At 34.1% G+C, this 25,726-nt stretch overlaps 1 protein-coding gene across 12 annotated transcripts in view; it reads right to left on the bottom strand.

Moving 5' to 3' along the window:
* The window catches only part of BCAS3 (BCAS3 microtubule associated cell migration factor), a 608,014-nt gene that overhangs the window by 412,265 nt on the left and 170,023 nt on the right, over nucleotides 1-25,726 (bottom strand). For all 12 annotated transcript variants that reach the window (XM_042915733.1, XM_042915732.1, XM_042915730.1 and 9 more), the window contains 2 exons: nucleotides 24,504-24,587; nucleotides 11,160-11,330 (listed from right to left, as the gene is read on the bottom strand). In XM_042915733.1, the coding sequence (XP_042771667.1) occupies nucleotides 11,160-11,330; nucleotides 24,504-24,587 (255 nt within the window). The remainder of the gene's footprint in view (nucleotides 1-11,159; nucleotides 11,331-24,503; nucleotides 24,588-25,726) is intronic.

The raw sequence follows: 25,726 nt of genomic DNA, 5'->3' as shown, positions 1-25,726 counted from the left end.
TACTGGGTCACAAAATAGCCCTTCATAAGTATAAAAGAATTGATATCATACCATGCACACTTTCAGACCACAATGCTATGAAACTTGAAATCAACCACAGGAAAAAGTCTGGAAAACCTCCAAAAGCATGGAGGTTAAAGAACACCCTACTAAAGAATGAATGGGTCAACCAGACAATTAGAGAAGAAATTTTAAAATATATGGAAACAAAGGAAGATGAACATACAACAATCCAAACGCTTTGGGATGCAGCGAAGGCAGTCCTGAGAGGAAAATACATTGCAATCCAGGCCCATCTCAAGAAACAAGAAAAATCCCAAATACAAAATCTAACGGCACACCTAAAGGAAATAGAAGCAGAACAGCAAAGACACCCCAAACCCAGCAGAAGAAGAGAAATAATAAAGATCAGAGCAGAAATAAACAATATAGAATCAAAAAAAAAAAAAACAACTATAGAGCAGATCAACGAAACCAAGAGTTGGTTTTTTGAAAAAATAAACAAAATTGATAAACCTCTAGCCAGGCTTCTCAAAAAGAAAAGGGAGATGACCCAAATAGATAAAATCATGAATGAAAATGGAATTATTACAACCAATCCCTCAGAGATACAAGCAATTATCAGGGAATATTATGAAAAATTATATGTCAACAAACTGGACAACCTAGAAGAAATGGACAAATTCCTAAGCACCCACACACTTCCAAACCTCAAACAGGAAGAAAGAGAAAACTTGAACAGACCCATAACCAGTAAAGAAATTGAATCAGTTATCAAAAATCTCCGAACAGGGGCGCCTGGGTGGCTCAGTCGGTTAAGCGTCCGACTTCGGCTCAGGTCATGATCTCACGGTCTGTGAGTTCGAGCCCCACGTCAGGCTCTGTGCTGACAGCTCAGAGCTTGGAGCCTATTTCAGATTCTGTGTCTCCCTCTCTCTCTGCCCCTCCCCTGTTCACGCTCTGTCTGTCTCAAAAATAAATAAACGTTAAAAAAATTTTTTTTTTTTTAAATCTCCGAACAAATAAGAGTCCAGGGCCAGATGGCTTCCCTGGGGAATTCTACCAGACATTTAAAGCAGAGATAATACCTATCCTTCTCAAGCTGTTCCAAAAATAGAAAGGGAAGGAAAACTTCCAGACTCATTCTATGAAGCCACATTACTTTGATTCCTAAACCAGACAGAGACCCAGCAAAAAAAGAGAACTACAGGCCAATATCCCTGATGAATATGGATGCAAAAATTCTCAATAAGATACTAGCAAATAGAATTCAGCAGCATATAAAAAGAATTATTCTCCATGATCAAGTGGGGTTCATTCCTGGGATGCAGGGCTGGTTCAACCTTCACAAATCAATCAATGTGATACATCACATTAGTAAAAGAAAAGAGGATCCTGTCAATCGATGCAGAAAAAGCATTTGACAAAATTAAGTTTATTTATTTTTGAGGGGGAGAGAGCACAGTAGGTAAGCGCAGGAGGGGCAGAGAGAGAGGAAGAGAGAGAGTCCCCATTAGCCAGCACAGAGTCCGATGTGTGGGGCTTGATCTCACCTACCATGAGATTATGACCTGAGCTGAAATCAAGAGCTGGACACTCAACTGATGGAGCCACTGGGGCGTCCCATTCTGTTATTGATTTCCATAGTTCTCAGGAAACATACTTCTCATAATTTTAATACTTTTAAAGCTATTTATATATTTTTTTGCCCAACCATAAGGTCTATCTTGGAAAACATTCCAGATGTTCTTGAAAATAATGCAAATTCTAGTCAGTTAAGTGTCTAACTTTTGATTTTGGCTGGGGTCGCCCGGTTCATGGGTTCGAGCCCCATGTCAGGGCTCTGACAGCGCAGAGCCTGCTTGGTCAGTTAAGTGTCTCTCTCTCTCTCTCTTTCTCGCTGTTTTGCTTTCTTGCTCTCTCAAAATAAATAAATAAACTTTTAAAAACATTTAAAGAAAAAGAATGCAAATTCTACGGGTTTGGAGGTGTTACACCGTGCTGGTTGGTAGTGTTCTAAATCCTCACAAATTTTGTCTAGTTTTTCCTATCAATTATTGAGAGCACAGTATTTAAAATCTCATGCTGTAAATGTTAGTTAGCTATAATTTCTCCTTTCAATCTGTCAGATTTTGCCTAATGTTTGTTGGGAAATGCTGTAGCTGTTTACACATTAATAGTTGCTTTATCTACCTATTACATCGGCCCTCTTATTATTATGAAATATCTTTTTCTCTGGCAATATTTCCTGACAAAGTATTTCTGTCTGATATTAATATAGCCATTCCAGTCCTATTATGGTTACTGTTTATGTGGTACGTTTCCTCAATCCTTTTACTTCAGCCAATTATGTCTTTGAATCTGAATGATTCTGGTCTGATAATCAATGTCTTTTAACTTGAGTCCATTTACAGTTAATATAATTATACACATAATTGGACTTAGGTTTGCCATTTTGCTATTTACTTTGTCTCAGGTGTTGTACCTCTGATCCTCTTCTTTTGTGTTATTTTTAATATTACTATTTTAATTCCTCTGTTAATTTTGGGAGGTTAATTTCTTAGTGGATGCTGTATAGGTAACAAGGTGCTATACAGATTACAAGATTGTCAGTTAATTGCAAAAATTATAGCTCCTTGCTCCAATATAGCTGCACTCCCTCCCCATTCCTTTGTGCTACTGTTGTCATATATATTATCAGCTGAGAAACATTATAGTTATTCCCTAAAACAATCGTTTTAAACTACCTTTTAAAGAAATTAAGGGAAGAGAAAGGTAAGTATTTATACACTTCATTTCTTCAAATGTTTTTCTGCCCCTTTCTCACCTCTCTTTCTGAGATCCCAGTTACACATATGTTGGTACACTTGATGTTCTCCCAAAGGTCTCTGAGGCTCTGCTTATACTTCACCAGCATTTTTTTCTCCTGTTCTTCAAATTGGCCCCCATCTGAATTGCGATCTCAGGCCAGTGGAGCTACACATTTTCCCTTACTCATCATCCACCAAGTGAAAATACTGTTGGGCTTGGGTTTTAACATACTACTCCAAATCAAGTAAATCCCCTGTCTAGAAGGGAAAAGGCTTGTTTACATGGCCCACTCTGCACTGGTTAAACTAATCACACTCACCAAGCTCCAGGCAGATGTGAATGAGAGCAGCCTCATGCAAAAAGGCCATTTTCTCCTACAACTATTATCCAAGCTCTAAAGTCTTTACACACTTATCATTTCATTCTTAGTTTTGGCCAATTTCTGGAGTCCCCAGATAGTTATTTCTGAAAATTCTTTCTAGTAATGTATTCATTTTCTGGAGACAGGATCTACTTATGTACCTCTTCAGCATAACTGATAGTCATCCCCAATCATCAGTAAATTTATACATTCAAATCACCCATTTTAAATACATAAGTGGATAATGCTTAGTAAATCCATACAATTGTGTAACCATCACCACATTCTCCATTTAGATTTCTTCCACCATCCCCAAAATGTCTTCATATTAACTTTACAGTAGATTTCCAACCCTAAGCCCCAGGCAATCCCTATGTATATTTTATCTCTTTTGCCTTTTCTAAAAATTTTGAAAATGTTTCATATAAATAGAATCATGCAATTTGCCTTCTACTTTCTTTCACTTATATAATTTTTATAGGTCAGCCATGTTGTTTCAGGTATCATTCATTTCTTTACATTGCTAAACTGTTATCCACTGTATGAAAATACCACAACATGTGGGTTCACCCACCAGTTCTTGGCAATTTGGATTATTTCTAGTCAATTGTTACAATGCATAGGCAGCTATGAATATCTATGTGCACGTATTTTTGTGAATATGTTTTTATTTCTCTTGGGGAGATACCTAGAAGTGAATCTGGTCAGTCATATGGCAAACATATGGTGAACTTTTAAAGAAACTAACAAATTGTTTTCCAAAATAGCTACATCATTTTATATTTCCATCAGTAAAGCATGAGGTTTCCAATTTTTCTACAACCTTTCCAACACTTTGTATTGTACATCTTTTGTAATTATGGGCAATCTACTAGAAGCAGAAATCAGAATGATGGTCACCAGGGACTGTGGGGACAGGGGTTTGGGGAGTTACTGTTTACTATTTAATGAATCCAGATGATGAAAAAGTTCTAGAAATAGATAACAGTGATGGTTATTGTGATAACCATGGATATTGTGATGTGCCATTGTGATGGCACAACATTGTAAATACACTTATGCACTGAATTGTAAACTTAAAAAATGGTTACATGTCAATGTTTATGTTATGCATATTTTATCACAATGGGGGTGGGGGGAACATGCATTATAAGTTATTCTCTTTTTAGTTGTTTGATTGACTTTCAAAGTATTAAGTGAGAAGAACAAGAAAACGAAGTCTTATAGTAGTAGTATCTGGGAAAGTGTGTTAAACTACACTTGTTAAATATTTACTAAAGGTTTGTTTTGGGATATATATGGTATATTCACACAATTGTAGAACCATCACCACAACCAAATTCAGAACATTTTCATCACCAAAGGAAAACCCATAATTATTAACAGTCACCCCACATTTCTCCATTCCTTCCAAACTCCCAGCCCTGGGAAACTATAATCTATTTTCTCTTTCTATTGCTTTGCTTATTCTAGACATTTCATATAAATGGAATCATGCAACATACACTCTTTTGAGACTGGCTTCTTTCACAAAGTATAATATTTTCAAGACTCACCCACATTATAACATGAAACAGTGCTTCATTTCTTTTTATTGCTGAAGAATATTACATTGTAAGTGCATATCACATTTGATTTATCCATCTACTAATCAGTTGAGGTACACTGGAGTTGCTCCTAGTTTTTGGCTCTTGCAAATAACGCTGCTATGAACATACAATTATGTGAATATATATTTTCATTTCTTTTGAGTATTCCTAGAAGATAAATTGCTAAGTCATTTGGTAACTCTTTTCCAAAGCATTTGCACAATTTTACATTCCCACCAGCAGTGTATGAGGGTTCTCATTTGTTTTTATTGGCCATTGGTAAATCTTTTTCAGAAAAATGTTTATTCATATCTTTGTTCAATTTAAAATTAGATTATCTATCTCTTTATTTAGTTGTAGTTCTTTCTATATTCTGGATAGCAGTCCATTATAAAAAATATAATTTCCAAATATTTTCTCCCCTTTAGTGGGTTGTCTTTAAACTTTTCAGATACAGTGATATGTAGTACAAAATTGTAACATTTTTATGAAACTCAATTTACTTCCCCACAAATATTTCTCATAAATATGTTGATCATAACATGAGATGTTATCATTTTTGCTTCAACCAAATTTAACTTACGAAAATCGATATATTATATACGCTTCTATTTTTACCTCTTCCACTGTTCTCTATTTCTGAAGTTACAAGCCTTCTTCTGTTATAATTTCTTTAGAAAACTTCCCTTAGACATTCTTTAAGAGTAGATCTGCAGGGTGCATGGGTGGCTTAGCCGGTTAAGCATCTAACTCTTGGTTTCAGCTCAGGTCATGATCTCACAGTTCCCAAGATTAAGCCCCACGTCAGGCTCTACACTGAAAGTGCAAAGCTTGCTTGGGATTCTCTCTCTCCCCCTCTCTCTGCCCCTGACCTGCTCCTGTACATGTGCTCTCTCTCTCTCTCTCTCTCAAACAAATAAAAATTAAAAAAAATAGGAGTGCCTGAGTGGCTCAGACAGTTAAGCGTCCAACTTCGGCTCACATCATGATCTCATGGTTCACGAGTTCAAGCCCCATGTCAGGTTCTGTCCTGACAGCTCAGAGCCTGAAGCCTGTTTCAGATTCTGAGTCTCCTCTCTGCCCCTCCCTACTTATGTGCTCTCTCGCTCACTCGCTCTTTCTCTCTCCCACCCTCTCCCTCTCAAAAATAAATAAGCATTAAAAAATAGATAAATAAATAAATAGATCTGCTAGTGATTAATTTAGCTTTCCTTTTATAAGAATGTCTTTATATTCCCTTCATTCCTGAAAGGTATTTTCATTAGATGTGGAATTCAGGTTTAACAATTCATTTATTTCACTATTTTAAAGATGTTCTAACACTGCTTTCATCATCCATGGATTCTGATGAGAAAACTGCCACCTATCATACATTACTGGAAGGAATGTAAACCAGTTCAGCCCCTCTGCAAAAACAGTTGGGCAGTTTCTGACAAAACTAAATATGCACTTATAAAATTTATCAATCATACTCTGTGGCATTTAATATAGAGACCTGAAAACTCTACAGAAATCACACAAAAACCTTTACCTAGATGTTCATAGCAGCTTTATTAATAACAGCAAAATGCTAGAAACAACTCAAATGTCTTCCAGTGAGTGAACGGTTGCACAAATAGACACAGCTACTCACAGGAATACAACAGAGAGATAATAAAGACTTAATTACACACAACAAATGAACTTCAAGGATATCATATTTAGTCTAAAAGTTAACTTTAAAATGTAATATACTATATGATTTCTCTTATATCCACTCTATAAATCACAAAATTATAGAGATAGAGAACATATAATAGTTTTCAGGAGAAAAGGAAGGGGTAGGTTGAAGGATAAGTCTGAATACAAAAAAATGTATGTGTTGAATAGTCTTATATCTTAATGGTGTTGTTGATTATGTGAATCTATACAGGGAATAAAAGTTATAGAACTATATACACCCAGGAACACACAAATAAATTCAGGTAAAACAAATAGTGAGAGCTGAGTAAAGTCTGTGCCATATTTTTTTACAGATTTTATTTTTAAGTAATCTCCACACCCAACACGGGGCTTGAACTAACAGTTCTGAGTTCAAGAACTGCACGCCCCACTGACTGAGCCAGCCAGGCATCCTAGGTCTATAGCATATGAACAGTATTGATATTTGTCAACTTGATATTGGTTTTAATATTTTCTTACAGCTATGTAAGATGTCGCTATTCAAGGGAAGTTGGAGGAATCTGGGTAAAGATCACATGAATACATTTCTGCAACTTAATGTGACTCTACAATTATTTCAAAATTAGAAGTTAAAACGTAGAATACACTGCTTTTGAATTTCCCTCATTCTCACAGGCGACAAATGGTATCTCAGTGTAAATTTGTCTTTCTCTTATAACAAGTGAAGTCATGGATATAGATTATACAGCATTTTATATACAGATCTTCCTCAACTTACAAAGAGGTTACATCGCAATAAATCCATCGTGAGTTGAACACATCTTAAGTCAAAAATGCATTTAATACACCTAACCTACCAAACATCATCCTTAGCTTACCCTACCTTAAACATGCTCAGAACACTCACATTAGACTACAGTTGGACAAAATCATCTAACACAAAGCCTATTTTATATCAAAATGCTGGACATCTCATATAACTTATTGAATACTATGCCAAAAGCGAGAAACACAATGGCTATCTGAGTACAGAACAGGTGTAAGTGTATCAGTTGTTTACCCTCACGATCACGAGGCTGACTCAGAGCTGCAGTTGGTTGTTGCTATCCAGAATCACAAGAGAGTATTATACCACATATCACTGGGCTAGGGAAAGTTCAAAATTCAAAATTCCAAGTATGGTTTCTACTGAATTCCTATCACTTTCATATCATCATAAAGTTGAAAAATCATTAACTCAAGACATTTTAAGTCAGAGACAATCTGTATGTTTTATTTTTTTCTGTGAAATATTTGTGTTTTGTCTACTTTTCTATTTTAACTCAATCTTACAAGATTCCCTTTCCTTTCATACACTATAATCTTATATCTCCGTCTCCAATACAATTAGTACTGAGTACTCTATTTGATGGTACCAATACAGAAGGCGTCTAGTAAAAAGGCACATTAATCTTGGTGCACAGTAAAGCCTGATACCATTACATAAGACTTTTTGAAGCTTCTCTTTATGAGTTTCACAAACATAACAACCAGATACTTTTGGAAGGATTTTCTCCATTGCCTTATCACTTCGCCTAAAACATCAAATTAATAATATAAAATACATCCCAATACAATTATCCTAAGATATGTACCCATTTAATTAAACAGGCTGAACTTCTTAAGTATACATTAATAATAACTTGACTATATTAAAATTAATCAAAGTACTTTAATTGATACAAGGTGGATAAGCTTTTGCCGTGTGAACAAAAAGATAGATAAAACACTTCAGGAACCAGTAAATTATTATGAATAACACTTGTACCCAGAGAAAGAAATAGCTCAAGTTTAAGTCATCATTCTGGAGCATTTTCCTTTGATTAGGGACTTTGCCACACTGCTAACTTCAATTATATAAATGTGTAAAGGCAAATTATATCACTTAGCTTATCTTAGCCACAAAATGCTTTTAAATAAAACAAGTAACACAGATTAAAAAATGGACACAAAGTCAATCAAATCCACTCTTCCTTAATGCAGTTACCACGCAATGATCCCGTCAACATAAAATCAAATCAATCAATTTAGCATTAGAAAGATGGTGAATCAAATTTTATACATTGCCACTGTAAACATGAAAATGTCTTTATTAAAGGCTCAATGGATTTAAACAGAAAAAGTGGACATAATGTCAGCTTTAGATGGAAAAGGAAAAACATTACAGCTAAGGTCAAACATCAGTCGGAAAGGGCTAGAGGTGATAAATCTAGGACAATAACCCATGAAGTCTTTTTAATACAATCCAGCATAACCTAAAAACAGCTCTGTACTCCAACTGAACTATGTATCAGAGACAAAAATGTCTTCTTAACAAAAAACAGATTCACAGTAATAAAAAAAAAAAAAAAGGAGGATAGTATTATAGTCAGGAAATCTTGTTGCTTTAAAAAATAGTTATAATTCTTTCAAAATGCACATAGTAACTTACCATTTACTGAATATCAATTTATTTCCTCCCTTATAAAAACAATTTTTAAATCAAATAAAAATTCAGAATGTTATAAGTGGGAATGAAAAGAGATTATGAGCTCAACAAATAATAGAAAAGATAATATTTTTCAGGTTGAGTAACACTTTTTAACTTCTTTTAACTTTTAAAGTTAACATTTCTATAATTCTTATTTCCTAATAAACAACTTTACTTGTTTCAAGTGTTAATAATTCATTTACCAAAGAAAAGTGAACTTTTGCAACTCCACAATCTACAGTTCATTTCCATATGTCAAATCTGAGAATTGCACTTTAAAGTTATAAAAAGTTAATAAAGAATGGGGGGGGGGCATATTTGGAAACATAAGGCCACTATTTAATATGCCATTAATTAGAATTATATAATTATGTAAAATTTTTCTTTTTACATGTTTCTACACTTAAATATAATAAAATAAATTGAGTTATACCTCTATTTCATCAAAAATCATGAGATAACATTTTCTACTTTTAAATGACCACAATCCATCTGTCAACAAACGTTAGATGTTTAACAGACTTATGCTCACCAAACTAGACAATGTTCAGGAGGATTGTTACTACTCAGTAAAATGTGTGTGGCCTTGGAGGTAAATTGATTAAGAATCAAAGGACATAAGAAAATATTTTTTACTTTAACACTCATTAAACACTAGGGTTTAAATATTTAATTCCAATTAAGAAAGAAAATTAACATCTGTCTGTATCTATCAACTTGAGCTAATTAACACAACTTAAAAAAAATTCATTACAAGTCAACTGAAAAGTTTGCTAGCACTTCATTAAAAAGAGTTTTAAACAAGAATACAGGCCTGCACTCTAACATGTTTGGTGAACCATAAAGTTAACATGGGGGAGGTGGAGATTGATTATTATTCAGATTTCAAATAAAATACAATAGCTAAATTCAGTAATCTAGAACTTCAAATTTTTTTTGGCTTTTAATTGCAGTAGTTTATGTTTTTTAGAAATGCGAATTGATCTTACTGTAGGAACTAGTACATGAGTATTGAGTCAAAGCTAATCTTTTATCAGGTATCGAATCACCATTTAAACTGAAAACATATTTCCTTAAAAAAAAAAATGCAGTATTTAGGTTTAATACTTTAAAGACTCACATAGCTCCCAGACATTATATTCTGAAAAAAGAATTAAATATATATTCTATATAAAATTAAAATAATTTCTATTTCATAAATGTTGATCTACTCCTATCCTATTCTAGTAATCAATTTTAGATTGGATTTTTTTTTGTAGCAATGATCACAAACTATTAGAATTTTAAAATTACCTTCCGTTCAAAATGTATTTTTTAATGTTTATTTATTTTGAGAAAGTGAGAACACGAGCAGGGGAGGGGCAGAGACAGAGGGAAAGAGAGAGAATCCCAAGTAGGCTCCACGCCACCAGCCCAGAGCCCGACGTGGGGCTCGAACACCCGAACCATGAGATCATTACCTTAGCCTAAATCAAGAGTCAGACACTTAACCAACTGAGACACCCAGTCCCCCCCAGAGATGTATTTTAAAATTCAAGACTATGATACAAAAGAAAAAGATTTTATGAATACATGGGGGAAGAAAACAAAACCCAACTGGTTTCTTACCAGCCAGATTTACACTATGTAATTTATTTTTCCATGTTTTTTGTAATAATTAGATTTTTATAATCTAAATGTTTCTGCATTATCTGAAGATACAGGATTACAACATATGTATGTAGATAAGCATTACCATGTATGTATCTTAACATATACTTTGAGACTTTATGTATTTCTCACATTTATAAATGTCTGTAATAAAACTTGATATTATTTACAGTATTGTCACTTGTAACTATCATAATTAATCAATAATTTATTTAATTCCCTCCAAAATATGGAAGGTCCTATTGATTGCTTCTATCAGCAAGCCTCTGCCTTAAAGATCAATTATTAATCTTCCAATTTAGGTTATATCAAGTGTCATCTTTATTATTTTTTTAAAGTTGATTTATTTATTTAGAGAGAGACAAGACAGGGCAAGTGGGGGAAGGACAGAGACAGAGGGAAACAGAACCTCAGGTAGGCTCTGCACTGTTAGCACAGAGCCCAAAGCAGGGTTCAAACTCACAAAACCATGAGATCATGACCTTAGCCAAAACCAAGAGTCAGACACTTAACTGACTAAGCCACCCAGACACCCCACAGGTATTATTTTTACATTACTTGCATTGGAAGTTCTTACCTGGCCCTCTCCAACGGTTTCAGTGTCAATTACTGTGATAATGCCTGGAACCAGAGGACTCCGCCTTGAATTACTATGGAGGGCAACGTCATCTTCTGTCACACCTGAAGGCAGCGTGCCTGTCAGCTGAGTCACTACTTTCCCGACCATTGTCAGACCAGTTTTCAATGTCTATGCAATGAAATATAAAATATATGACTTCACATCAGTATTTGAATTCTAAACAGAAATATGCATTTGGCTCATTCTCCTACCTTTTCAATTCCCTATTGTCTTACAAACCTATATGTAGCAGTGAACTGTCACAAAAATTCAGTCTGACTTTTCATACAATCTTAAATTTTAGTTAGAAAATCAGTATTAGTTTGAGTAAATGGTATCAGTAGAATCCCCAAAATCAGCATAGTGAGAATAAAGCCACAAGTAAATGATTAAAGAACTTTGTTTCACATAAGGGAACAATTATACATATATATGTGTATATACATATACATATATGTATGTATACTTACATATAGATATATAGTATATATTTACATATATATTTTTTAATGTTTATTTATTTTTGAGAGAGAGAGAAAGGGGGTGTGGGGGAGTGTCAGAGAGAAAGACAGAGACACAGAATCCAAAATAGGCTCCAGGCTCCGAGCTGTAAGCACAGAGCCCGATGTGGGGCTTGAACTCACAAACCATGAGATTGTGACCTGAGCTGAAGTCAAACGCTTAACCAACTGAGCCACTCAGGCACCCCAGGAACAATTATATCTTTCTAAAAAAATATTTCTTTTTTCTCCTGTCTTTAATGCCTATAACAAGGGCAAAATTTCGTTCTTTTTTATGGCTGAGTAATATTTCTATTTATTTATTTATTTGTATTTGTTTGTGTTTGTTTGTTTTAATGTATCTTCTTTATCCATTCATCAGTCAACGGACACCTGGGCTATTATTGATAATGCTGCTATGAACATCAGGGTGCATGTGTCCCTTTGAATCAGTATTTTTGTATCCATTGGGTAAATACCTAGTAGTGTAATTGCTGGATCGTAGGGTAGTTCTATTTTTTAACTTTTTGAGGAATCTCCATACTGTTTTTCCAGAGTGGTTGTACCAGTTTGCATTCTCACCAACAGTGTAAGAGGGTTCCCTTCTCTCCATATCCTCACCAACATCTATGGTTATTTTTTGAAATATTATAAATCTAATTTTCAATCTATTTTTTAGCATGAAAAAGACTGAACACTGGTAGAATGCCTATGTGAAAAATGTTATGCTTCCAAATTAAATCTATAATATGCTGTTATATAATATTGCACAACAAGATTAGGCATGTAGACACTCATTCCTATGTCACAGCCACACATCACTGGTGGGCCAGACAAGAGCCCCATGCACTCATGCCACAGCCACAGCTCCTCCACAGGAGGTGGGCAGCCATGTACAGCTCACATAGGAGACACCCCTTGAGCATCTGGCACTGGGTGGCCAGGAAGGATAAATGCTTGAGTCCCACAGGATACTTCAAGGCCACTCATTCAAGATTGGTATAGAGGTAGCTGATTTGCCTAATACATAGAAACAAACACAGAAAGACAAGATAAGAAGACAGAGGAATATGTTCCAAACAAAGAACAAAACCCCAGAAAAAGACCTTAATAAAATGAGATAAGCAACAGAGTTCAAATAAATGGCCATAAAGATGCTCACCAAACTCAGAGGAATGAATTAACACAGTGTGAACTTCAACAAAAGGAGTGAAAACATTAAAAAGTATCAAACAGAAGCTACAGAGCTGAAAATATAATAAGTGAACTGAAAAATACACTAGAGAGGTTCAACAATAGACTAGATGAAGCAGATCAGTGAGCTGGAAGACAAAACAATGGAACTCACCCAGACAAAGGAGCAAAAAGAGAAAGAATTAAAATAAACATATATGTATTAAAAAAAAAAAAAAAAACTTGGGAATACTTCAAGCAGAAAAACATTCACATTAGATGGTTCCCAGAAGAGAAGAGAGAAAGGGCCAGAAAAAAAGTTTTAAAAACTAATAGCTGAAGACTTCCCTAATCTGGTGAAGGAAATAGACATACAAGTGGGAACCCCAAAGAGTTCCATACCAAGACACATTATAATTAAAATGGTAAAAGTTAAAGGGAGAATCTTAAAAGTATCAAGATAAATACACACAAGGAAACCGCATACGGCTATCAAGATTTTTTTGCAGAAACTTTGCAGGCCAGAAGAGAGTGGCACAACATATTCAAAGTGCTAAAAGGAAAAAACTTCCAACCAAGAATTCTCTACCTAGCAAAGTTATCACTCATAATTGAAGGGGAAATTAAGAGTTTTCCAGATAAGCAAAAACTAAAGGAGTTCATCATTGCTAAAGTGGCCTTACGAGAAATGTTAATGGGATTTCTTTTAAGTTGAAAAGAAATACTTAATATTTAGTATTTAATCACAAGGAAACATACAAAAGTAAAACTCTCATTGGAAAATATAAATATATTGTAAAGATAGTGGATTAATCACTTATAAAACAAGTATAAAGGCTAAAAGAGAATAGTAGTAAAACTAATTAAAACTACAATTAGTTAAGGGATACATAAAATAAAAAGATGTAAAACATGACATTAACTTTACCCTGATACCAAAACCAAACAAGGACACTACAACAAAGGAAAATTACAGGCCAATATTACTGATGAACATAGATGCAAAAGTCCTTAACAAAATATTAGCAAACCAAATTCAACAACACATTAAAAGGATCATACACCATGATCAAGTAGGAATTATTCCAGAGAAGCTAGAATGGTTCAATATCCACGAATCAATGTGGTACACCACATTAACAAAATGAAGGACAGAAATCATAAGATCATTTCAATAGGTGCAGAAAAAACATTTGAAAAAATTCAACCTCCATTTATGATAAAAACTCTCAACAAAGTGGGTATGAAGGATACATGCCTCAACATAGTAAAGGTTTTATATGATAAACCCATAGCTAGTATCATACTTAATACTGAAAAACTGGAAGATTGTCCTCTAAGATTGGGAACAAGATAAGACAAGAATGTTCACTTTCTCCACTTTTATTCAATACAGCATTGGAGCCTAGTCACAGTAATAAGGCAAGAAAAATAAATAAAAGGCATCCAATCAGAAAAGAAGTAGTAAAATCATTACTATGTGCAAATACATAGAAAACCTCCATCAAAAAACTGTTAAAACGAATAAACAAAGTCAGTAAAGTTGCAGAATACAAAATCAATATACATAAATCTGTGATGTTTCTATATACTAATAATAAGCTATTGTAAAAAAGAAATTAAGAAAGCAATGTCATTTACAATTGCATCAAAAGAATAAAATACCTATGAATAAATTTAACCAGGGAGCAAAAGACCTGTACACTGAGAACTATAAGGCACTAATGAAAGAAAATGAAGAAGACACAAATAAAAGGAAAGATATTCCATGCCCATGGATTGAAGAATTAACACTGTTAAAACGTCCATACCACCACTGCAATCTATAGATTCAGTGTAATTCCTACCAAAATTCCAGAGGCATTTTTCACAGAATTAGAACAAATAATTCTAAAATTTGCATGGTACCATAAAAGACCCAGAATAGCCAAAGCAATCTTTTTTTTCCCAATATATGAAATTTATTGTCAAATTGGTTTCCATACAATACCCAGTGCTCATCCCAAAAGGTGCCCTCCTCAATACCCATCCCCCACCCTCCCCTCCCTCCCACCCCCCATCAACCCTCAGTTTGTTCTCAGTTTTTAACAGTCTCTTATGCTTTTAGCCAAAGCAATCTCGAGAAAAAAAGAACAAAGCTGAAATCATGGTCCCTGATTTCAAACTATTCTATAAACTTATAGTAATCAGAATAGTATGGTACTGGCATAAAAAAGACAAATATATCAATGGAACAAAATTGATAGCTGAGAAATAACTACCCAAATATACAATTAATTTACAACAAAGAAGCCAAGAACATACAATGGAAAAAGGACAGTCCCTTCAATAAATAGTTCCAGAAAAATTGGACAGTTATGTAATAGAATTAAACTAGACTACTCTCTTATACCATACACAAAAATTAACTCAAAATGAATTAAAGAATTAAATGTAAGACCAACCTAAAACCACAAAGTTCCTATAAGAAAACATAGGCGGTAAGCTCACAAACATCAATCTTAGAGATGTGTTTGTGGATCTGACTCCAAAGGCAAGGGAAACAAATGCAAAAATAAACCAATGGGACTGTATCAAACCAAAAAGCATCTTCTGCATAGCACAGGAAAACAACATCAAAATTAAAATGTTTAATGGGAGAAAATATTTGCAAATCATACATCTGATACAGGGTTAATATCCAAAATATATAAACAACTCCTAGAACTCAACAATAGCAACAATAAGAAAAAAAAATGGGCAGAATATCTGAAGAGACATTTTTCCAAAGAAGACATAGATGGCCAACAGATATGAAAAGATGTTCAACATCACTAATCAACGGGAAATAAAAATCAAAACCACAATGAGATATCACTTCACACCTGTCAGAATGACTATTATCAAAAAGACAAGAAATAACAAGTGTTAGAGAGAATGTGGAGTAAAGGGAACCCTTATATGTTGTTGGTGGGAATGTACACTGGTGCAGCCACTACAAAAATTAGCATTAAGATTCCTCAGAAAATTAAGAATAGACCTGCCATATGATCCAGCTATTCTACTTATGAGTATTTATACAAAGAATATGAAAATACTGATTCAAAAAGATATATAAACCTCTACGTTCATATGTTCATTGCAGCATTATTTATAATAGCCAAGATATGGAAACAACCTAAGTGTGTCCACTGATAGATAAATGGATAAAGAGGGTGTGTGTGTGTGTGTGTGTGTGTGTGTGTCTGACACTTGCACACACACACACACAAATACTACTTAGCCATATGGAAGAATGAAATACTGCCATTTGTGACAACACAGATGGAGCTTGAGGGTATTATGCTAAGTGAAATAAGTCAGACAGAGAAAGACAAATGCCATTTGATATCATTCATAAGTGGAATCTAAGAAACAAACAGAAGAATATAAAAACAAACTCACAGATACAGAGAACAGATTGATTACCAGAGGAGAAGGGGGTTGGGAGGTAAGCAAATTGGGTGAAGGCAGTCAATTCGATGGTGATGAATGGCGACTTTTGGTGGTGATCACTTTATAGTGCATACATATGTCAATTATAATGTACATGTAAAAGTCTATGCTATATACCAATTTTACCTCAATTAAAAAAAATATTTGGCACGTAGAAATACAGTCTCCATCCAAGATACCAATTACTAGATGAATAAAACATCATAAAAGATTAGCTAAGAAGGTTATTTTCTCTCTGGTAACAGAAAACAATTCAATGTAATACTCCTAATATACTATTTCAATTAAAGACAACTTAAGATGTTTTATAATTACATTTTAGTTCCATTTCATTTGAAGCAAATAGATAAACTAATTCATGTGAGTATTTTTCTTTTATGTGAATCTTATTATCTGATTACTTTAACAATAATGTTAAAGTAACAACAGGTTTTTGTGGGATGTTTTTGTCTAAAAGAGAAAAAAAAAACAAAAAGAAAAGCATGCAACTCATAAATAGTGAAAAAAGATCTAACCAGTAGAGTCAAAATAAGTAATGTAGATTACATGGATATATCAAAATTTACGTGTAATACAGACATTCAGAAATAATTTTCTTCCAATTCCAATTGTGAGAAAGTTTTTATTAAAATATTGCAAATTAACCTTTAATGAAGTGACTCTCTTTTCAGAATAATCAAAGAAATATGCTCACCTATACTCTGATATATACTATAGCTAAATTTTAAAATGAAAATTATTAATATACATAATATTTCAAATAGTTTTATAAATGGTAGGCAAAGAAGGTAATTTATAAAGGCCTAAACGTGATTTAAGCAACAATTAGATTGGAATTAAGATAAGGAAATCTATTTTCCAAGGAAATTTTTCATTAAAACACCATATAACACTAGTAATATATGTATCATTTTACTGTAACTATGTTCTGTGGAAACTTAACTGTGAACTTCTCAAGGCTCTTAACATAAATGATCTGTACAGATTTCCTACAACACCTCAGGTTTATAGAACAGAAAACTGAGACCACAGTAGATGCAAAACAGCATCTCAAACAGCTAACCAATGACAAAGCCGGAATTCAATAATAGAACTGTCTATCTCCAAAGCCTGATTTTAACCACCAACCAGTACTGCTTTGTAATCTATTCCTGTTACTACTTGTGATCTCACACTTCATGAATTCAGAACACAGACGAATTCTGGGGAGGTGGGGGGAATGAAGACCATAATAGTGTGTCCTAATAAATACTTAAATAAAATGACCATCAAAGCCATTTGCTGAACTTGAGCAAAAAGATGTAACTTACAGCTGACTGAAACCAAGAAAAGGCCACAAATCAATTGTAACTCCTTTGTTTAGCACTAAAAACTCAAGCTGCAGTGATTATAAAACACATTAGCGTTCCTCAATTAGCAGCCAAACATTTGTTTCAATAATTCACAAGAAATGACTTACACAAAGTCTGTTAGTGTTGTCAAGAAAGCCTCTGAAGGACCAACAAAATCAGGCGCCACAGTGTATTGATGTCAAAGCTGGCTAGGAAGCCTGATTAACCTCTAAGATGCCTCAGCTGCTATACTTACTCCATTAATGCTAATGGAGATGCTCCCACTTAAACAGAGCTATCCCTTTATCAAAGGAATGTGCCTTTCAGGTTTCAAGCCTTTGGTTGTATATCCTCCCAACTTGCCCTTGAGCCTATTATTTCATGCTTTGATACCAATGAATAGGAATAAAACTAAAATAACTGGAGCACACAGAAAGTGGGAAGAAATGTACCAAAGAAACCATAAGATAAAAGGAAAAGTCAATACAAGAGAACTAGGAAAAAACTCCAGGAAGGGGGAAAACAGAGTAGTATATTTCACAAAGCCTCATAACACATGAAGAGTTACTGATAATTCACACACACACACACACACACACACACACACACAACTTAACAACAACCAGTGGGGTCATCTTATTAGTGGATAAAATCTAAACCCAAGACTTAACAGTCATCAAATCTGCACTTTTATAGTAAGTGACAAGATAGTACTATCTATTATAGTTCATTAACTTTCAAAATAAGGTATAATGCAGGGGATGAGAGAGGGGTACTGGAAGTTTTCTGCATCAATAAAGACCTTTGCTTCTAGAAGAAATTTGTTTCCATGTTACACCCAAACACATTGTCCAGAAGAAATATATAATGTTATTTAATAGTGTCTATATACCATATTTAAATATCTAAATCACCTCAGAGTAGTCTTTTCATTACATTTTAGTCAAAAGAGTGTATACATACCTGATAATTTCCTCAACATACCAAAAAAGGATGAAGACTCAGTAAAAATTAGGACTAAAAAAAATCTAATTTGGCCAAATGGAGATATTAACTTACACTGAGTGTCTTCACAGCCTGAGGTAGCTAAAAAGTTTACCATATTCCTGACTAACCTTAACAGGAGTATCCACAGAACCAAACTCTATCTCATAAGAGAGCTGAATGTAAGATTATAACAAATATGTCAGATAATCCACTCAGACCAAAAATCCAAATGAGCATGGTATTATTCTGTTGTGTGCAGACAGATTTGTCAAAGGGTCACTAGTCATCTTTAACCTTTCTCATGCCATATCAGCTGTCCACCCCTGTCCATTAGTGGTAATGGTGCTGCTCTCACAAAAGCTGTTAGTTGTCATTAAGAAGTTATCAGATAACCAGGGGGAAAAAAGAGGCATATTTACTAAATCAATTTACCACACTGGGGTTAAAACACATTAAAAGGAAAAATCAAATAGGTGGTAATATGTGGTAACTAGGAAATATGGACCAAGATTTTACAAATGTATCAAAATAACCCAATTTGAACTATTTAAGTATTAAAATTTTCCCCTTAGCACTGCCACAGAGAATTCATCACCATTATATTCTTTTTAAGGAAAGCCAAATAAATTATTTGGAAAAACAAAGAGAAAAATCTAGAAGTAGAAAGATAAATTTTAACTACTATTTGAAAATCCAGAGAAACTGTAAAAACATTATTTCCTCTAAGGAGATCCAAGTACATATGCAATTAATATATTTTTGCTTACAAGTATCTGGTGAGACAAAAAATAAGAATAAAAATTTAAAAATTAATCCTTCTGTATAACAAAGTGGTTAACCTCTATGAAGTCATAAGCAGCTGTCATCAGCAAGAGAAAAATATTAATGATTAATCTTTCAGAAAAAGTGATTTGACAAGTGATCACTTTCAGAAAAAGTGATTTCACAAGTTCCTCAAAGTGAATATTTTAAGATTAGTATTTTAAGGAGCACATACTACATGGTTTTTTAAATGTTTTCCATGTTGTATCTCAAAAATTACCTTTTTTATCATTTCTAAGTAGATAAATAGGTAGGCAGAAAATAAACAGAAATTTTATTTTCTATTTTCAATAATGGCAGGCTAGGTAAATCAGATCAATCCTACCAATGAAAGCAAGTAGGATAACCGAGGAGAATTTTTTTTTTTAACTCTGCTTAAAGGTATTGAATATTTAACAAGATAGTAGAGAGCTTCTAGATCCAAATCCAAGAGAACAAGAAAATCCTACACATGTGAGTTGGGTATTTAGGCCTAGATGGATCTGATGATTCTAGAGGAGACTTCTAAGAGACTGAGTGGTGTTTTTGATGGACCTGTGGTACTAGGTGGTCATGTCCAAGGGGATCTATCTAATGAGTTTCCATGTTTTTGGTTGAGGCACAAAGGAACACAACAATAGAAATAATAGTTAATCTGTAGTAATCAGGCTCCCATAACTATTTCAGGTGAGCTTTAAATTCCTTAAGGAACTCAATCCCAGAAACTGGATTAGGAGGGTCCAAGACTAAGAGTGCCACAGAACTCTGGTATCTCAAATTCAAACTTGTTTCTACAGATTTTTAAAATAAATTCTAGCAAACAAGGAGTCAAGACATCATTAGTGAGAACCAGCAAAAATAGCAAACAATAAAAATACACCCAAAAAGAAGCCAGACATTGGAGTTATCAGAAAGACTTTATATTAACTATGTTTACTACATTTAAACAATTTAGTAATTTGAGAAAAAACTGAATTCTAGAGAACCAGAAATGATCACTATTTACTAAAAGACTTTATCAATGCATATATGTTTGATTTTATCAAACCCTTTTTGTGTATATATCAAGATAATCATATAATTTTTCTCCTTTATTCTGTTCATGTACAAATTACATTCATTGATTTTGAGTAATAAACCAGCCTTATATTATGGAATTATCCAAACTGGATTGGGACACATTATCCTTACAACATATTTAATTTTTCTCTGCTAATATTTTGTTTAGGATTTTTCAGGATTTTTCATGTTCATGAGTAAGACAGGACTATAGTTTTCCTTTTTCACAATGCTCTTGTCAAGATTCAGTATCAAGGTCATCCTGCATCATAAAACAATATTAGGCATTATCTCTTATTCTATGGAAGAGTCTTTGTAATATTGCCATTGTTCATTCTTAAATGTGAGCATTCTCTGGAAAAGAATATCCTAGAATATCTTCTAGGCCTGAAGATATATACATGACATTGTTCTTTTCTTAGTAAACTTATATTCCCTCATACAGAAAAGTACAGGAATTATAAGTGTACATCATGATGAATTTTCATAAGTGAATATACTAATATAAATAGAAGTATAATACATAATGTAATGGTAACAAAGACTACTTAATTCTGATGTACCTACCATGGAAAACTGGAACTGCCTTATACCTCAGAAAGCTAATTTACCCACAAAGTTTCTTGTATCTAATATCTTACTAGAAGAAATTATCACTTAGGAGGCAAAATCATCTCAACTTTCCAATCTTTCCTATATAAAATATCCATACCTTGAAAGTGAAATGAAGGATCATTCTATTTCTGGTAGAATTTCAGGAAAATAACTAAATACTAGTACTAAATACCAAATTAACTTAATATTTTTAAGTAAATCTCAAAACATTCATGGTAACACAGGAGTCCATAAGTACATAAATATTACATATGAAAGTGTTTTCAAAAATATTTCATGGCATATAAGTTACACATAAGTTTAAAAGGCAGTGTACAATATGGATTTTACTACCTGGTAAGCCCAGTAAGACTCAAGAAATGGGTGACTTTACAGATGGCTAACAGACACATGAAAAGATGCTCAACATCACTCATCATCAGGGAAATACAAAAGAAATCTACAATGAGATATCACCTCATCCCTGTCAGAATGGCTAAAATCAACAACACAGGAAACAAAGGTTTGGTGAGGATGCCGAGAAAGGGGAGCCCCCCTTACAGTACTAGTGGGAATGCAAACTTGTGCAGCCACTCTGGAAAACAGTAGGGAAGTTTCTCAAAAAGTTAAAAATAGAACTATCTGGGGCACCTGGGTGGCTCCATCAGTTAAGCGTCCAACTTCAGCTCAAGTCATGATCTTGCAGTTGGTGAATTCAAGCCTCACATCGGGCTCTGTGCTGACAGCTCAGAGCCTGGAGCCTGCTTAGGATTCTGTGTCTCCTTCTCTCTCTGCCCCTTCCTCACTCGTGCTCACTTGTTCGCTCTCGCTCTCTCTCTCTCTCTCTCTCAAAAATAAACATTAAAATAGAACTATCTTACAACCCAGCAATTGCACTACTGGGTACCAACCCAAAGGATACAAAAATACTGATTCAAAGGAATACATGCACCCTATTGTATATTTATAGCAGCATTATCAACAAGAGCCAAACTACGGAAAGAGCCCAGGTGTCCACTGACTGATGAATGGATATAGAAGTTGGATATATAATATGTACATATGGAATATTACTCAGCTATAAAAAAAGAATGAAATCTTGCCATTTACAACAGTATGGATGGAACTAGAGAGAAAAGGAGTCAGAGAAAGACAAAAAACATGATTTCGCTCATATGTGTAAGAAACAAAACAAATGAACATAAGGGGGAAAAAAACCAGAAGCAAATCAGAAACAGGCGCTTAACCATAGAGAACAAACTGAGGGCTACTGGAGGTGAGGTGGGCAGGGGGATGGGTTAAATAGGTGATGGGTAAAAAGGAGGGCACTTGTGATGAGCACCAGGTGTTGTATGTGGGTGATGAATCACTAAATTCTACACCTGAAACTCATGTTGCAACTGTATGTTAACTAGCTGGAATTTAAATAAAAATGTGGGGGGAAAAAAAAGAAATGGGTAACTTTTATGTTTATGGTTTTGTTTTTCTTTCATTTTGTAAATTTATAAACAGGAGCATGAATAAGCATTAAAATCAGACAAAAGCGGGGTGCCTCGGTGGCTCAGTCAGTTGAGTGTCCAACTTCGGCTCAGGTCATGATCTCCAGGTTTGTGAGTTCAGGTGCCACATCGGGCTTGCTGCTATCAGCACAGAGCCTGCTTCAGATCCTCTATCCCGCCGCCCCCCCTCCGCCCCTCCCCTCTCGCACTATCTCTCTCTCAAAAATAAATAAACATTAAAAAAATAAGTAAAAATGTTTTTAAAAATCAGACAAAAGCAATTAAACAAAAAGTAAATATTAACTACTTTATTCAAGGGTCAATGGCAGAATTTTATCAACTGCCTGAGCTAATGATGAATTTCAATCAACACCAATTCCACTGGTGACCAATGGTCTATTGGAAACTGATTGGATTAGAGTGTTGTCATCATCATAATTTCTGAGAATTTAAAATGTGGAAGACATGAGCTTATCCCTCACAGTTCTCAATATGTGGTATAGAAAACTGGAGAGTTCAAACTTGTTCTTTTCCAAGCACATTAACTCTAGCCTCATTTAGCTAGAGTTTGTCCACATGTCCACATTCAGCTAAAAGTTAAACAGCAAAACTGTTACTGAATGAAGCAGGTCAGTTTTCTTTTATGTAAGCACACAAACACATTATAGCAAAGAAGACCTGAAAAGCTGTCCACTACCACAGAACTGAAAATTATTCAAATGATAATACAATGAACTATCCTAATTAACATGTATGGCACAGATAAGTCTAAAAGGAATATAATACATGAGAACTAGATCTCATTGGTATATTTTGTGGATCTATTATAAACTAACTATAGAAGAACACTGATGCTGGCTAATTACTCTGTCTCAGAATTCTCTTCACTGAAATAACCATCATAATTTTTACATACACAATGGAGAAAAGTAAGCAATTTTTTTGAACATTCTAAAAGCCAAAGTATATAGTGCTGTAAGCATAAAGACATTCAGTATTTCATTTCCTTTCTGAGTAAAAAATATGTAATGCTTCTCTCATCAAACCAAGGAACACATTCTAAAGCATAACATGTAAGTACTTGTGATCAATCTTGAAGTATTTTTGTATTTGTTTTACATAAAACAGTGTGACCTTTCATTCCCTCCCTGTGGTTTGCTTTAAACTGTTGTTCTTTTCTGAATAGTTGTGCTTTCTATTACATGCTGTCATTTAGATTCACTATGTCATCCCTATTATTAGAATTGTTTTGTTGTATACTTCACAATTCAAAAGGATAGTGATTATAAGAATACCTTATAATCAGCATAAAGTTTAAGAGCCATCATCAAAATTAACCCTCGCACACACACAAACAGAGCTCACTTGACAAACACATAGAGGGCAGCCCTGTGACATGAAAGAGTCTTTGAATGTGCCAGGGGTTTGACTCAAGTTTTCTTAAGGAATAATATTCTTTTTACATGAAGAAGATTCATAAATATTCGAAGATACAAAAGGATGTCAGTATAGATGGAATGATGGAAATCACAGAAAAAGAACCCAGAAGTCACTACTTAAAACATATATATAAAGCTTCTCTCAAAAATGTTATTAATTATATAATAGATTTTAATCTAGCTAACAGACTTAAATATTTAAAATTTGATAAATACAAACCCTATAATTATAATAGAAAATAATGTATGATTTATGAACCTTAAGAGATTAAATATCTAATTATGTAGTCATCAATCTTCACGAGTGGCAAAAATATTCTGACTTACTTAAGTTTATTCCACATTTGTGAACAAAAAGGGAAGGAAAAATTTCAACACAATTCAGGAGAGAAACCTGATATTTACTCCACAAAATCACAACTCCTAGGGACTACTCAATACTCACTTTAGCAGCACTAATGACTGTGGCAGTATAAGACTGAATGTTGTCTCCACAGGCTCCACCACGGGACTGATGACATCGAATCAACTGGAAAAAGAGACAGAGAGAAAAGCCAGAAAGTTATTTCTATTAAACTGTTTAATTCTACAGGCTATTAGGACAGAGCTTATTTATCAAGCAGAATGAGGGTGGGAGGGGTGAATGTTTGTATGAGTGTTTCAGGCAAACAGCTAAAAGCCCTGCCAAGACACTTTTCCCTCTTTTTATAATCTACTGGTGCCACTCAGGCAGTGTCATGCTCAAATACAATTTTTAATTATCAGATGAATAGTCTTTAAGAATTCATAAACTCTAAAATGGTAGTATTTGGGATCCGGCAGCCATTCCACAAATAAATTTTAAAACATAATCAAAGGACTTAGACTTGCCTTTCTAACATTAAACATTTAACATACTAGCAAATTGGAGGTTTTGTCCTCTTAATTCCTACATAAAGATAGTAAAAGAAAAGCCAAAAAAGAGGCAAAATAATTTATCATATTTCCATTTTCAATTAAGTCAGGGGAATAGTGGCACAAATCATGCATAAATCAACTGTGAGGCATATAGTAGCTGTCCACTTCAGAGGGCTTACTAGTATTACCACAGAATGAAAAAGACGTGCCTTTAGTCACGACTGATGTAAATAAACCAACCAAATCAATTCACTTTGATTCAATTTTCAAAGTGAATCACTAGTTTGATAGCATGATTCTCTCATGGACTAAAGCAATAAACCAGGATTAAAATCTCCACTGCTCCTACACTTCCTAAATTTAGGGTTTTTTAATTCATTAGCCAGATCTTTATATTTTAAAAAAATTTTTTTAATAAAATGACAGGGGCACCTGGGTGGCTCTGTTGGTGAAGCATCCAATCTTGGTTTCAGCACAGGTCATTTTCTCAGAGTTTGTGGGTTCGGGACCTGCATCAGGCTCTGTGCTGACAGCACGGAGCTTTCTTGGGACTCTCTCTCTCTCTCTCTCTCTCTCTCTCTCTCTCTCTCCCTGCCACTTCCCTGCTTGCTCACTCTCTCTCTCTCTCAAAAATAAACAAATAAACTTTTTAAAAATTAAAAAAATAAAATGACAATTGTAGAGTATTAGAAAAGCTCCACATTGTGTTATGATTTTAAAAGCCTACATAATTCAGAAAGAATCTACCTCTTTCAAAACATAAAAACAAAA

Source organism: Panthera leo, chromosome E1, assembly GCF_018350215.1.
Source record: "Panthera leo isolate Ple1 chromosome E1, P.leo_Ple1_pat1.1, whole genome shotgun sequence".
NCBI lineage: Eukaryota > Metazoa > Chordata > Mammalia > Carnivora > Felidae > Panthera > Panthera leo.
The sequence above is the reverse complement of the archived record's forward strand: the minus strand, read 5'-3'. Positions and strand labels throughout refer to the sequence as shown.